We start from the raw sequence: 15,976 nt of genomic DNA, 5'->3' as shown, positions 1-15,976 counted from the left end.
AATAACAAATGACAGCAAAGTCCATAGGTTTAAGTGCCCCTAAGATATCCTTAATTTATGAGTCAATTTTTTCAGGAAGAAGGATAAACATTCCTTTATTAAACAGAATATTTAAACTAAAACTCGTGGGCTCCTTCGAGCAGCTACTAACAGAAAAAGTATAAGCAGTCTGTATTTGACGTATCAAAAATTGATAAAAGGCACGATCTGTGGTATAAAGGCACTGGTGTACACCTATTGTTCAGAAATATCCCTCATCGCCTCTTCCCAAGATTTATGTATAGTGGATGCTCGGGTTGCGAACATGCTCTGTGCAGGAGGCACGTTCACAACCCGCAACCCACGCATCAGCGCACATGCGGGTTGCGATTCGTTCCAGTACTTCCAGGTTCGGAATGGTGCGCAACCCGAAATCCCACAACCCAAAGCGTCTGTAACCCAAGGTATGACTGTACAGTGTTACCTCTGGTTATGTACTTAATTCGTTCTGGAGGTCCGTTCTTAACCTGAAGCACCACTTTAGCTAATGGGGCCTCCTGCTGCAGCTGTGCCGCTGCCGCCACACAATTTCTGTTCTCAGCCTGAAGCAAAGTTCTTAACCTGAGGTACTATTTCTGGGTTAGCGGAGTCTGTAACCTGAAGCGTATGTAACCCAAGGTACTACTGTACATGTTTACATGACCACCACATGTGCCAATACATTTCTTTTTTGTTACATCCCCTCCAATGCAAAGGGTAACCAACCCCAGTTAGATTTGTTCTTCTTGTGTTCTGATGCCCTTACAGAAGCAGAGGGGCACCAATAAACCATCGCCTCTGCTCTCCTCAGAATCACAAGACACTCTGCTACACCCTCCAAATTAAAAATACATTTCTAGTGAAAACTGAAGCTTCAGTGCACAGCCAGAAAATAAAGGGGGGGAGGGAAGCCCTCATAAGTTTAGTTGGGTGGAGCTACGAAGCAACCAGCCGCATCTCCTGGTGTCTGCTGAAAAGAGGGTTGGGGGAAATAAGCTCGTGAGCAAAAACAACGCCAAGTCCATCAGACTCAGCTGCAAGTAGTATGCAAGTCTAGGACCGTCGTGGCTAAGAACAAGTAGCTCCGAGGAAGTGATAAAGATAGCAGGATGAAAGGTGGTCCAAATCAGCTGTATTTCCTGGTTCTACTGAGTCTCTTTACAGGTAAGCACTCACTGGAGACCTTTTGGGCTGGCGGTTCTTAACAGGTTTGGAGATCTTTGGAACTGGGCTGGCATAGGGAAGGCAATGACAATGCACAGGGCTTTGGTAGCAGTCTGATATGCAGCAGTTTGACAGGTGAATTGTGTTCCTCCTTGCCAGGGGTGCAGGAAAATCACCTGATTCATTTGTGCCAGGTTCAAAGCAGAGGTCACAGGCACTAAAGGTATCTGTAATTCTAAAGGATTAGACGGTGCATCCTTCTGCATGTTTTACTCAGAAGCAGAGATGGGCAGTTTTGTTTCTCATTTTTTCCTGTCTTCAGTTCAGTTCTACATGAAAATTCACCAGACCCCATGAAAGTTCATGAGGTTTTAGTGCGAATTTCTCCCAGCATACGTATTTTTGTAGGCAATTTTGCCTCGTATGCACATTTTTTGCAAAGCTATTTTCACAAAGATAATGCATTTTACATGCTATTTTCAGTAATGTGCAGATTTTTATGCACACTTTGCATGCATTTTTGTACACATTGCTTAGCTGCAGAGCTGCACTGCAACATTCGGAGAGGTGTGAATTTTGAAGGCCGGCTGTTTCGTTTTGCATATTGTTTCTGAAAGTGTGAATTAGGTAGGTTTGCCTTCAAGTGCAAATTGAATTTAATCCCCCCATCCCTACTCAGAAGCCCCATTGAGTTCATTAGCTGTGTATAGCAGGGATAGGCAGCCATATAAATATTTAGGGTCCCTGGCCGTTAAATGTCCAACATCACCTGGAGGCAACCACATTGGCTAGCTGTGGGGTATAGAGTTGCGGCATAAAATGTGAGCTCTGTGGCTGAATTTAGAAGAGGCATTTTTTTTAAAATGTCTATCCCGCCCTTTCTTCCAAAGGAATCCAAAGTGGAAGACAATAAGGCTTTGTAAAATAAAATAAAGAAAAGCATTCATAAACGTTGATTATACCTAAGCACCTTAAGAACATCCAAAAACATTTCAAAACAATCACAGCTAATAATTTCCAGGGATGCTGGGAACAGTCCCTTCAGCCATCAAATATCTGGGTGAACCAATAATGTTTTTACACTTCCCATTGCCTGCAATGATTTTCTGCTTTTGTTTAAAAGCAATAAAAATACTTGACCAAAACAACAACAACCCTAGGCGAAGAGGAATGTTTTAAAATTCGTCTCAGATGTTAATAATGAGGGAGAGAAATGTACCTTACCAGAGAGGTCACTCCTCAAATGGGGAACCACCACTGAAAAGGCCCTGCCTTGAACCTGATGGTGCCATAGGTTACAGAGCAAAGCTTCATCAGAGGCCAATTTTAGTAGTGAGGCTGTAAATTAAAAAATAAATTAAATTTAAAGATTAAAAATTTAGGTAGGTAGTCATATTGGTCTGATGCAGTCAAAATAAAATAATACACACACACACACACACACACACACACACATATATATATATATATATATATATATATGTCAGCTGACAACCTTAACTATAACCTACCATGTTTTCTTAGGATAGAGGGGTCCTTATTCATAGAATAGGATGGTGGTTCTTTGTTTTGAAACACTTTTAATCAACTGACTTTTGGTATACGCACCAGTGTCACTTGTGGTATTTTCCATCAATAAAGGGATCCATTGTTCAATTGTCTTGTACCACCATCAGGGTCAAGTAGACTCAAATTAAAGTAGATGGGGTGAGGAAATGAATAACTTCCAATCTTATGCATGCCTACTCATCGGTAAGCCCTATTAAGTTCAATGGGGCTTGCTCCTAGGTAAGTGGGTAAGAAGAGCCAGCTGGGTCACGCCAATAGTGTGTCTGCTAGCATCCTGTTCTCACAATCACATAGCTGTCAACTTTCCCCTTTTTTTGCGAGGAATCCTATTCGGAATAAGGGAATTTCTCTTTAAAAAAGGGAAACATTGACAGCTATGCAATCGCCAACCAGATGCCCATGAGAAGCCTACAAGTGAGACCTGAGCCAAACAACACTCTCCCTTTCTCCCTTTCCTACAGTTTCCAGAAAGGGGTTTCCAAAGCATACTGCGTTCAGCAGTGGAGGCAAGGCATAGCCATCTAGGTTGGTAGCTGTAGACAGCCTTCCCCCAGTCTAATCCTCTTTTAAAAGCTGTCCAAGAGAGAGAGCCCCTGTCTCAAATTCTCGAGAGCCACTGCCTGTTATTGCAAACCAGAAGTCTGGAGTCTTCCAGCTGTTTGTTGTTGTTTGTTGTTTAGTCGTTTAGTCGTGTCCGACTCTTCGTGACCCCATGGACCACAGCACGCCAGGCACTCCTGTCCTCCACTACCTCCCGCAGTTTGGTCAAACTCATGCTGGTAACCTCGAAAACACTATCCAACCATCTCATCCTCTGTCGCCCCCTTCTCCTTGTGCCCTCCATCTTTCCCAGCATCAGTGTCTTCTCCAGGGAGTCCTCTCTTCTCATGAGGTGGCCAAAGTACTGGAGCCTCAGCTTCACGATCTGTCCTTCCAGTGAGCACTCAGGGCTGATTTCATTAAGAATGGATGCGTTTGATCTTCTTGCAGTCCATGGGACTCTCAAGAGTCTTCTCCAGCACCATAATTCAAAAGCATCAATTCTTCTGCGATCAGCCTTCTTTATGGTTCAGCTCTCACTTCCATACATCACTACTGGGAAAACCATAGCTTTAACTATACGGACCTTTGTTGGCAAGGTGACGTCTCTACTTCTCAAGATGCTGTCTAGGCCTGTCATTGCCCTTCTCCCAAGAAGCATGCGTCTTTTAATTTCGTGGCTGCTGTCACCATCTGCAGTGATCATGGAGCCCAAGAAAGTAAAATCTCTCACTGCCTCCATTTCTTCCCCTTCTATTTGCCAGGAGGTGATGGGACCAGTGGCCATGATCTTCGTTTTTTTGATGTTGAGCCTCAGACCATATTTTGCGCTCTCCTCTTTCACCCTCATTACTGAATATCAATGCCCATCATCTCCAGCCAGCACAGCCAATAGCCAAAGGTTCCCCACACCTGGTGTGAGACAAAACTGAGCTATGTAGACCAATGGTATGACCTGACCCCCATTCACACCAGACATTGAAAGCACTGAGATACCAATTTAAATAGTCATGGCTTCCCCCAAAGAATTATGGGAGCTGTCATGAGATAAGGGTGCCATTCCCCTCCCAGATCTACAAGTCTCAGAACTGTAGCTCTGTGAGAGGACTAGGGGCCTCCTAACAATTCTCATCACCCTTAAGAAACTGCAGATCCCGGAATTCATTGTGGGGAGCCATGACTGTGGTACAATAGTGCTTTCAATGTATACAGGCCCTCCAACTGTTCCTATTTTCCAGGGGGTAGTCCTGGATTTACAGAAGCCATCCCATTTTCTGACTTGATCCTGGAATGCCCCGCTTTTCCTTGTTGTTGTTGTTTAGTCGTTTAGTCGTGTCCAACTCTTTGTGACCCCCTGGACCAGAGCACGCCAGGCACTCCTGTCTTCCACTGCCTCCCACAGTTTGATCAAACTCATGCTGGTAGCTTTGAGAACACTGTCCCACCATCTCGTCCTCTGTCGTCCCCTTCTCCTTGTGCCCTCCATCTTTCCCAGCATCAGGGTCTTTTCCAGGGAGTCTTATCTTCTCATGAGGTGGCGAAAGTATTTGAGCCTCAGCTTCAGGATCTGTCCTTCCAGTGAGCACTCAGGGCTGATTTCCTTCAGAATGGAGAGGTTTGATCTTCTTGCAGTCCATGGGACTCTCAAGAGTCTCCTCCAGCACCATAATTCAAAAGCATCAATTCTTCGGCGATCAGCCTTCTTTATGGTCCAGCTCTCACTTCCACACATCGCTACTGGGAAAACCATAGCTTTAACTATACCGACCATTCTCCTTACAGACCTGCAATTCTCAAAATTTCCCATGAAGAGGGATTTATTGTTACACCATGCTAGGAACTCTCTGAGTGGAATGGGGGGGGGTCTTCCTCAGCACCTTTAACAAACTACAGCTCCCAGAATTCTTGGGGTGGGAGCCATGGCTATTTAAAGGAGACCCACTGTTCCGTTCACAGAGCTTTAACTATACGGACCTTTGTTGGCAAGGTGATGTCTCTGCTTTCCCTATTTTCATCAGGGAAATGTTGGAGGATATGTGTATGTTCCTAACTCCTTTTCGCGGGCTAGCAGCTTTTTATATATTTACCTGTCCTACAAACCTCCTGCCCATTTTTGTCAGACTCTGCTAGACCCAGAGGTAACCACAGCCTATTTTAGAATGATCCCCAGGAGAGGAAGAGCCTGTCATGTAAGGTTCCACTCCACCCTACAAGGCCCACTTACCTGCAAAGTTCCCTTTTTGAAAATAAAATTTAAAAAAACTTATCTTCTGTTTCCTGTCAACAGGGGCAGGAAAAGGGAACTAAAACCAGCATGGTACCCTTGAGAGATGGCCGGGGAGGGGGTGTCATCATGAAGTGGAGATGTGGTTCAGTGAAAGGGAAGGAACAGGGGAGTGAAAATTACACAGCTTGTTACTGGAACGGCAATTCAAAATGGGGGTGGGTGGTTGAGTGCTGCCCCCCCTTTTTGTTCTTAACAAACCCAGTAAGCTTGGATGCCATGCAGAAATTCAGCAGGTGACACATCAGGAAAATGGTCACCTGCTAAATATGTAGGCTTCTGTAAAAACACAGGGGCCATTTTCCTGTCAGTGACAGGACACTCTCTGCTTTTCCACGACGTCCGGGCAAAAGTCTGATCTGCTAAAATTATAATAGATTTTACATGGTGTCCTTCATGTAACCACAATTAAATTAAAGATTGTATTATGTGTATTCTGCTTTTCTGGTAACAATGTTGAGCTCAAATCAGCTCATAATAATGATGATGAAGATGATGATGATAGTGATAATAATTAAAAATTAGCAAACATTACAATCATAAATGCAATCCCATATAAATAAGGCAAAAATGAGCAAATTCTATACAAACTCATAATGATTCAATGACAGCCCTTAGCATCAGGTAGGTAGCCGTGTTGATCTGACACAATATCTATCTTTCATCTATCTATCTTTCTATCTTTCTATCTTTCTATCTTTCTATCATCTATCTATCTATCTCCAGTAGCACCTTAGAGACAAACTAAGTTTGTTCTGGGTATAAGCTTTCATGTGCATGCACACTTCTTCAGATACACTGAAACCAGCCCTTAGCAGTTATTTTCTTTTTCCTTTTTCCTTTTTCCTATTATTAACACTGTTTTAAAAGTACTGTACAGAACAATCCATTCCTCATCTCATACAGGAGACAAGCGGAGTCTAAAGTAATATAAACAAAACAAAACAAAAACATTAACTGGTCAGTACAACCCATCAAGAAGTACCCAAATTCAAGCCCACAATGTTCAAAGCAACCGTAAAGTTTTGTATGCTGCTGGGATATGTCTTTGTAGTCCATCTTTGCTTGCATAAGAAACAAAACAGTGTCAATCTGACTCAAATGGATCTTTAAATTTCATTCCTTTAGCCAAACATAGATTTTAAATCAATTTTTCCACCAAAGCATCTGGCCAAACCATCTTATAACTGAGCCTCTTGGGTTTGCTGATCAGAAGGTTGGCAGTTCGAATCCCCAGGACAAAGTGAGCTCCTGTTGCTCTGTCCCAGCTCCTGCCAACTTAGCAGTTCAAAAGCCCGCCAGTGCAAGTATATAAATAGGTACTGCTGCGGCGGGAAGGTAAACGGTGTTTCCGTGCGCTCTGGTTTCCATCACGGTGTTCCATTGCGCCAGAAGTGGTTTAGTCATGTTGGCCACATGACTCGGAAAGCTGTCTGTGGACAAACGCCGGCTCCCTCAGCCTGAAAGCAAGATGAGCACCTCAACCCCATAGTCGCCCTTGACTGGACTTAACCATCCAGGGGTCCTTTACCTTTACCTTACCCATACCAGTTAGCTAACACGGCATCCTTTAGGAGGTCCTTCCAATACTGAGCAACAGCTGGCTGGGCAGCTGCAAGAAGATAGCCAATTCGAGGTTTTAAGTGACAAACCCCATTCTTCTGAAACATGTTTAACAGGACTAAAGACTGCTGTCCAGTCATTTTACTAATTTCTGAAAAGATCACAGTCCAAAACCGGAACTCTTTTTTACAAGCCCCCCACATATGCTGGAAAGATGTGTGTCTCTTAGTTCTGGTCCTACGGCTGCATTTACCTGAACACACTGTAGGTTCACAATCAACTTGTGGCAGGATCTTTTCAGTGGTGGTTCCCCATTTATGGAATGCCCTTTGTAGTGAGAGGTATCCATCTCCATCAATCGATAAAAATAAACCTTGACTTATGGTGGCATGTAAATGCAACCATTTAATCAAGACTGTTCGAAGTTAGCAGCTAGAAACTGCCTTACTTTGAGCCCAAACACTGGTTTGTCTAGGTCAGGGCTGGGGAACCTTTGGCCATCCCTGCTTCCACTAGACCACAACTCCCATCATCCCTGCCCATTGGCCATGCTTGCAGGGGCTGACGGGAGTTGGAGTCCAACAAGCACCTGGTGGGCCAAAAGGTCCTTCACTCCTGGTTCCAGGTCAGCTCTGTGTCCACAGATGTATTCTATGATTGGTTTGTGGTTTTGTTGACATCCTATGTAAAAGTAAAGAGGATTCATCAGGATCAATGTTTTCATGGTGACAACAAGCAGATCTGAGATTTTTACCATGCAGCGTAAGCTTTAATTTAATGGAGTGTTAGGTGGGGTACCACAACTAATGTGGCTGGAGCAACAAGTAATATATTATTACTACTATTGTTGTCGTTGTTGTTTAGTCATTTAGTCATGTCCAACTCTCTGTGACCTCATGGACCAGAGCATGCCAGGCACTCCTGTCTTCCGCTGCCTCCCGCAGTTTGGTCAAACTCATGCTGGTAGCTTCAAGAACACTGTCCAACCATCTTGTCCTCTGTTGTCCCCTTCTCCTTGTGCCCTTCATCTTTCCCAACATCAGGGTCTTTTCCAGGGAGTCTTCTCTTCTCATTCGGTGGCAAAAGTATTGGAACCTCAACTTCAGGATCTGTCCTTCCAGTGAGCACTCAGGGCTGATTTCCTTCAGAATGGATAGGTTTGATCTTCTTGCAGTCCATGGGACTCTCAAGAGTCTCCTCCAGCACCATAATTCAAAAGCATCAATTCTTTGGCAATCAGCCTTATTTATGGTCCAGCTATAGTTATTATTAGCAAATTTAATTCTACTAGATCAGACCTTTACCCAGGCCCCATAGAAAAGTAAAGTGTGTGCGCACACATTCTCATTTTCTCTCTGTCTTGGGGCAGGAGGAGGGTAACCCAAATATTTGGTGACCTGATGGTCTCTTGACATATTCCCAACCCCACTTGTAGCTAAGTCTTCAAAGATGTTGGAAAGAGAGAATGAATTCCCAGATACACCACTGTGTTGTATTTTAAATAAGTAGGCCTGAGAATATGACTCCCTTCTACAGCTTAAGGTATGTTGGAACTAGCTCTCTTTAGTTCTGTTTGCAAACTCATTTCAAGCCACTGCTTTTGTTGTTGTTTAGTCATTTAGTTGTGTCCGATTCTTCGTGACCCCATGGACCAAAGCACGCCAGGCACTCCTGTCTTCCACTGCCCCCCCGCAGTTTGGTCAGACTCATGTTTCATGTTTGTAGATTCGAGCCACTGCTACTCACCTAATAAAATCCTTTTTGACTCATGACTTCAGTATATGCCCATACGTTAACATCTGTTTATGCCCTCATCTGTGCTCTTCTGTCTTCATAGAAGCGATCCCAGAGATCTGTGGATGAAAGGCACACACACATTTTAATAAAAAATAATAGTACATGGAGTGAGAGCATTTTTGATCGTGACAGCCCATTTGTGGAACTCCTTCTCCAGTGGATATCGATGCTGGCATCCTTTAGGTGCTATGCAAAGACCCTAAAAAGATAAATATTCCAGGCTTTTAAAACTTCTAAAATATTTCAGAGGAGGGAGGGAGGGAGGGAGGGAGGGAGGGAGGAAGGAAGATGGAGACCAGTGTTGCCCATGGCACACCTGACCCAGGGTACCATAGCACACTGGTTGAAAACCACTGCCCTAAATGAAACAAAAGGAGATTTCCACATAAAAAGAAAGAAAGGAAGATGGTTCTTTCTACAGCTTGAAGACATCAAAACTTTTCCCTTCTCCCTTCTCCAGGTTATGCTTGTGGGAACCAGACCACAGTTGACAAGTCCATTTCACCATCAGACACACTAAATGCCAGCAGCTCTGGAACAACAGAAGCCACTCTGTCCCCTACGACTGAGAAAAAACACCCCAAAACAGCCCCCCTGCCTACACCAGTGGGCTATGTGTCCATGACAGTGGAGGCTGGACGCCCCTCTTACATAACCACCGAAGGGTCTTCTGCCACTCTGGAGTGCAAGTTCAAGGCCCCCAGTGGGGCCAAAGTCATTTGGAAAAAGACTTGCTCCTCCAACTGCAGTGAAAGCTTTGCTGTCAACGAGACTGACACCCGGAAGATCACGGAAGACATTTCTCAAGGGTTGTCAATGCTCAGCTTCCATTCAGTCCAAAGGGAAGACACAGCCATGTACTATTGCTGTGTGTCTGCTCCATCGGCCGGCCAACGCCAGTCTTGTGGCACGTACCTCTGGGTCCGGAGTGAGTATGAACCTTGTGACTCCATAGGGTTGGGGTGGTATCTGTAAAGCTGGGGTGGGTAAGTCTGTGGGTATGTTTTTAACACTTGGTTGGGAGCCGCCCAGAGTGGCTGGGGAAACTCAGCCAGATGGGCAGGGTATAAATAATATATTATTATTATTATTATTATTATTATTATTATTATTATTATTATTATCATTATTATTAGTCATGGCTGTTATGTACTGAAGTTCTCACCCTGGGCCAGCAGGGGGATACTGTAGATAGTTTTCACTCAGGTCCACATATGCAAATAAGGAATTGAAAGTGACGTTCAGTGATTGGATAGTTACAGAAAGTTGTTACTGTTGCTTTGTAGTGGACATCTATATAAGCAGGTTGGCTGAACCCTTCAATCAGTTCTGTTCTGGCCTGCGAATAAACAAGAGCTGTTTGAAGAATTGCTGTGTCGTCTGATATGTTCACTCACAACTTAACAATGGCACACTTAATCATGACCAAAAATACCCACACACCTCCCCTTGTGTGGCAATTAGGCTTAGTAGTTAGTGAGAGAACCCCCCCCCACACACACACACAATGCTTATTGCCATGCCTTTGGGGGGTGCAATTCTCATTGGAACTGTGATTGGAGAAAGCAGAGATAACGCCCTGTAGTCTGTGATCCTAACTAAAATCGCTCCCCCACCACCACCAAAAATGGGCAACAATTAGACTTAGGGGGAAAGCGCCCATTGGTGCCAATGGGATTTCTACACACACACACACACACACACACACACACAAACAAGCTGTCTCGGGATCAGCAGGCAAGCTGAGGGAAGGGTGTACAGTGGTACCTCGGGTTACATACGCTTCAGGTTACATACGCTTCAGGTTACGGACTCCACTAACCCAGAAATATTACCTCGGGTTAAGAACTTTGCTTAAGGATGAGAACAGAAATTGTGCAGTGGCGGTGCAGCAGCAGCTGGAGGCCCCATTAGTTAAAGTGGTGCTTCAGGTTAAGAACAGTTTCAGGTTAAGAACGGACCTCCAGAACGAATTAAGTACTTAACCTGAGGTAGGTAAAGGTAAAGGTACCCCTGCCCGTACGGGCCAGTCTTGACAGACTCTAGGGTTGTGCGCCCATCTCACTCTATAGGCCGGGGGCCAGCGCTGTCCGCAGACACTTCCGGGTCACGTGGCCAGCGTGACAAGCTGCATCTGGCGAGCCAGCGCAGCACACGGAACGCCGTTTACCTTCCCGCTGGTAAGCGGTCCCTATTTATCTACTTGCACCCGAGGGTGCTTTCGAACTGCTAGGTTGGCAGGCGCTGGGACCAGACGACGGGAGCGCACCCCGCCGCGGGGATTCGAACCACCGACCTTTCGATCGGCAAGCCCTAGGCGCTGAGGCTTTTACCCACAGCGCCACCCGCGTCCCTAACCTGAGGTACCACTGTATAAAAAATCCTCTAAGGACAGCTTTGCTGGCATCCCAAACGATCTTTATGACATTCTCCTTATTTAAATTGAAATCAAAAAATTCTTTTAAAGTCTTCATTTTATGGATCAATGGTCTAGTTAGACAGTAAAATTCGTGTTAAATTGCTGTTTTAGGGGGGGTTTTCATCGTCTGGAATGGATCAATCTACTTTTCATTACTTTCAATGGGAAAGTCCGCTTCAGGTTAAGAATGCTTCAGGTTAAGAATGGACTTCTGGAACCAATTAAGTACTTAACCTGAGGTACCACTGCATAGGCTGCATCAGAAGTTACATTTGCCTGTTAGTTTGGGGTTTGTTTGTTTTTTAAAAAAATTGCGTTAGAAAAAATAATTTGTAATTGGCCAATGCATATCAGAAGAGAGTATAAGATGACTAAACTTTAAAACTTTTCTAGGAGCTACTTTGAAATTTTTTTTTATCTCCTTATAGATCTGAAATAAATGCAGTCTGAAAATCAGAAATATCTCAGGATGTTCACTGTTGTTTTGTGTTTAATTTTCAACATTGGCCTTGAAATGTTGTTTTATATCTGATGTGTGCATGCATTCAGATGAAAAAGGCTTCCAGAGCAATAGAAACAAGACAGCTCCTGCCCTCAGGGTTATAATTTAGATGTAATAATAATAATAATAATAATAATAATAATAATAATAATAATAATAATAATTTATTTACACCCTGCCCTTCCTGGTTTAAAAACCGGGCTCAGGGCGGAGAACAGCACATATAAAACATTGATTAAAATGCGACTTTAAAACAGCATAAAAGACAACATAAAAATGCAGCATCAATATCAATAAAATTCAAAAAATCAGGGGTCATTTTGGGAAGGGGGAAAAAAACCCCTGTCAGTAGACATCAAATGATCACCAGGGCTAACTGGCCAAGTTGGTCCTACTAGGGCCAGCAAGGAGGCCAGGGAAAAATTTAAATGTGGGGTCCCAGAAAGGGTTTCTTCATAGAAGAGAAAAGGGAACAGAGGATCAGGCTAATTCAAATTGAAGGCCAGGTGGAATAGCTCTGTCTTACAGGCCCTGCAGAAGGAGATCAAGTCCTGCAGGGTTCTAGTCTCATGGGACAAAGCATTGCACCAGGTTGGAGCCATCACTGAAAAGGCCCTGGCCCTGGTGGAGGATAATCTAACTTCCTTAGGGCCTGGGACCTCTAAACTATTATTATTCATGGACCTTAGGTATGTCCTCTGTGGGACATACCAGGAGAGGCGGTCCCGTAAGTACGAGGGTCCTAGGTCATATAGGGCTTTAAAGGTCAAAACCAGCACCTTAAACCTGACCCTGTAGTCCACCAGGAGCCAGTGCAGCTTCAAAAGCACTGGGTGAATATGCTCCCATGGCAAAGACCCCGTGAGGAGCCTCGCTGCAGCATTCTGCACCCACTGGAGTTTCTGGGACAGTTTCAAGGGCAGACCCGAGTAGAGTGAGTTACAGTAGTCAAGCCTGGAGGTGACCGTCGCATGGATCACTGTGGCCAGGACAGGGTGGGAACGGTAAGGGACCAACTGCTTGATACGGCGAAGATGGGAAAATGTCGCCTTGGCTGTTGCTGCAACCTGCGCCTCCATGGAAAGGGAGGCATCAAGAATGATGACACAAAAGATAAATGGATGAGGCAGGAGGAGGAAACTAGTACTCAAGACAGGAGTTCTTAGTTCCTGCTGTGGTAGAAAACTTCAGAGAGGAGAAACCAAGAAATGCCAGTCTCTCAGCTGTGTTGATGGAGTTTCTTCTCTTCCACCTTCTGATTAAACAGCTGCTGCCAGGTGACACTTGATAGCTTCTCAACACTAGGCATGGGCCAATATAAGTTTCAGTTTCTTATTTTTTCTAGTCTTTAAGTCCTAAAATTTCCACATTTTAGAAAAAGGCCTCAATGAATTTCACCAGTGTTTTGGTACAATTTTCTTCCAATATACACATTTTTACGTGCAGTTTTCCCATTTTTGCAAAGTAATTTTCCGGAGTATACTGCATCTTTGTCATTATACAAGCATTCTTATGTGCACGTTATCTTAGTAGATGCATTTTTAAAACATTGCTTGGCTGGAAAACGACATTGCAGAATTCAGAGAGGTGCATTTTTCCTCTTCCACTCTCTGCTGTAGCCTAGTGAAGACAATATGATTATTTCCCTGCTTAGATTTCTGCTTAGGTGTGCTTGGATTTTCCTCATCACTTGGCAGGGGGAATACAAGTTAACCACTTGCAAAGTTACCACTTGGTTAAATAGATATATACCTGGTGCCAGATGTAGAAGGAAAAGAACGTGGAGTTGTATTTAACTAAGTTCTACACAGAATAGTCTCAATTAAATTAATGGACCTAAGTTAGCCATCCCCATTAATTTCTGTGGGTGTGCTCTGAGTAGCTGCACTCATGGGTTATAGTGAAGCAGCTTCGTTTTTCAGACTGGGGATTTTCTAGAGACCTAAGCCTGGCTGGTAATATCTATACAGGATTCCTGCATTGAATTCTTAAAGTTAATGGTTCTTCCAGAGAGATGGGAGTGTAGCTAGAGTAGTGCCAGGCAGAAGCTCCGAGGGAATAGGGACTGATACAGGTGAGTTCTGGGTTATGAGAATATTGATATTGTTTATCTTCCTGCCAATTTGATTCCCTTCCCTCCCCCTCCCCCTCTTTCTTTTTTCTTTTTCCTTTCTCCTCCTGTGATGAGGCTGCATTTTAATATTTTAATGTTTCAATATTTTAATGTTGTATTTTACTCTTGTTTTTAAGTTGTATTCATTCAACTTGTTTTTATTATTGCTTGTTAGCCGCCCTGAGCCCGGCCTTGGCTGGGGAGGGTGGGGTATAAATAAAAAATATTATTATTATTATTATTCCCAACCACATTTTATCATTACAACAACTTTGTTAGGTAGGTTTCATTGAGAAGTAAACTAGGTGTTACAACTAGGGTTGCTCCCAAACACCCAGTGAGTTATAAGTCAGAGCAGAATTCATACTTCTGCCAGACAGTATCTTAATCAGGGTTTTTGTAAATATGCTCCACAACCTTGTTTTGTCAATAAGAACTTTCATTTCCTTTCTGAAATTGCCACTGGCCTGTGAAATGACGTATTATCAGCCCGCACAACACAACATTTAACCTGAAGCTTCAAAATGGGGAAAAGTTTTCTGCAGAATGTGTGAAGAGGCACAGAAGACGCCACCAAAAATTTTATCTTAAGGAGAAATCCGGAGAGTAGGTTTGGCACTGCAATGTACAAACAGAACCATTGTGGAGAAGCAGTGCTGGCATCAGTGCCAATTTCATAGCAAGTACTTGCCCAAAATCAGTGCCAGTGCCGCTTCTCTGCCAGTGGCAGAGGTGGCAGGGCAGGCAGAGTAAGGTAAGGTAAAGGTAAAGGGACCCCTGACCACTAGGTCCAGTCGTGGCCGACTCTCGGGTTGCGGCGCTCATCTCGCTTTATTGGCCGAGGGAGCCGGCATACAGCTTCTGGGTCATGTGGCCAGCATGACGAAGCCACTACTGGCGAACCAGAGCAGCGCACGGAAATGCCATTTACCTTCCCGCCAGAGCGGTACCTATTTATCTACTTGCACTTCGTGCTTTCAAACTGCTAGGTTGGCAGGAGCAGGGACCGAGCAACGGGAGCTCACCCTGTCGCAGGGATTCGAACCACCGACCTTCTGATCGGGAAGCTCTAGGCTCTGTGGTTTAACCCACAGCGCCACCCATGGCAGGGCAGGCAGAGTAAATCAATACAAACAAAGACACTTAATGCAATAATACCTGGGGTGCATATTTTTCTTTGCATACTTGTACTTTTACCTGGGATAGCAAGAGAGTGATAAAATAGTTAGGGATGCTGTGGGGTTTCTGGATCAAACACTCTCCTGCTTGCTGTCTTCTAGGGCCTCGACCAGCCTCTTTCCTGAACATGACAGAAGGCGTCAAAAATAAGATCATCACAGCTGAGGGTTTCCTGCTACTCATCTGTGCCATTGGTCCTGGTCTTTTTTTGCTCTTCAGGGTGAGCTGTTATTTCCCTCTGACTATTCTTTGTACGCATGGTGACAGACAGGGAGAGCATGGTGTATAATGAATCTGTCAGCCTACAGTTTCCAGTCACCAGATCTTGTTCTGCTTTTTTTCTATTTTTAAAGAGTAGATTGTTACCCCAAAGAGGCAAACTGTCCTTTTATCAGCATGTACACCAGCAACAGGCACAGCATCTAGATCATCGCCTGATACAAGAGTTTTCCCCCAAATGGCAGTTCACTGGAATCACATGGGTCAGTTATAGCAAAGTACCAAGGGTATTGTCTGAGAACAATAAGTGGATGGCTCTGAAATACAAAATGCTTTTTGCTGTGTTCCTTTAGTAAAAGGCTTGTGTGACATGTTTATCACATCGATATCCCACTTCTCCGCTGTCATGAAACTTAAGGAAGCACACAGAGGGGTCTCAGGTAGGTTCCCATCCAGGGACTGACAAGAACAAGATGGCTGTGTCATGCACCTTTAGACCATTTCCTGGCCCCTGGTACTTATCTGAGACGTGTTGTTTTACCTACACAGCTAACTGAAGACTAGTTCACATAAGCTAGAATTGTCCATCTACAAATGCTGTCTGAATTA

The 15,976-nt window shown here is 44.2% G+C and overlaps 1 protein-coding gene across 2 annotated transcripts in view; it reads left to right on the top strand.

The window, feature by feature from the left end:
- The window catches only part of CD79A (CD79a molecule), a 31,021-nt gene that overhangs the window by 10,451 nt on the left and 4,594 nt on the right, over positions 1-15,976 (top strand). The window contains exons 1-3 of one of the 2 annotated variants that reach the window (XM_053397880.1): positions 1,128-1,182; positions 9,396-9,863; positions 15,250-15,368. In XM_053397880.1, the coding sequence (XP_053253855.1) occupies positions 1,128-1,182; positions 9,396-9,863; positions 15,250-15,368 (642 nt within the window). Of the gene's footprint in view, positions 1-1,127; positions 1,183-9,395; positions 9,864-15,249; positions 15,369-15,976 lie in introns of those variants that run through there. The other variant, XM_053397881.1, reaches the window with a different exon arrangement.

The sequence above is a fragment of the Podarcis raffonei genome, chromosome 8 (assembly GCF_027172205.1).
Source record: "Podarcis raffonei isolate rPodRaf1 chromosome 8, rPodRaf1.pri, whole genome shotgun sequence".
Taxonomy (NCBI): Eukaryota; Metazoa; Chordata; class Lepidosauria; order Squamata; family Lacertidae; genus Podarcis; species Podarcis raffonei.
Note: the sequence above shows the minus strand (reverse complement) of the source record. Positions and strands in the feature narration are given on the sequence as shown.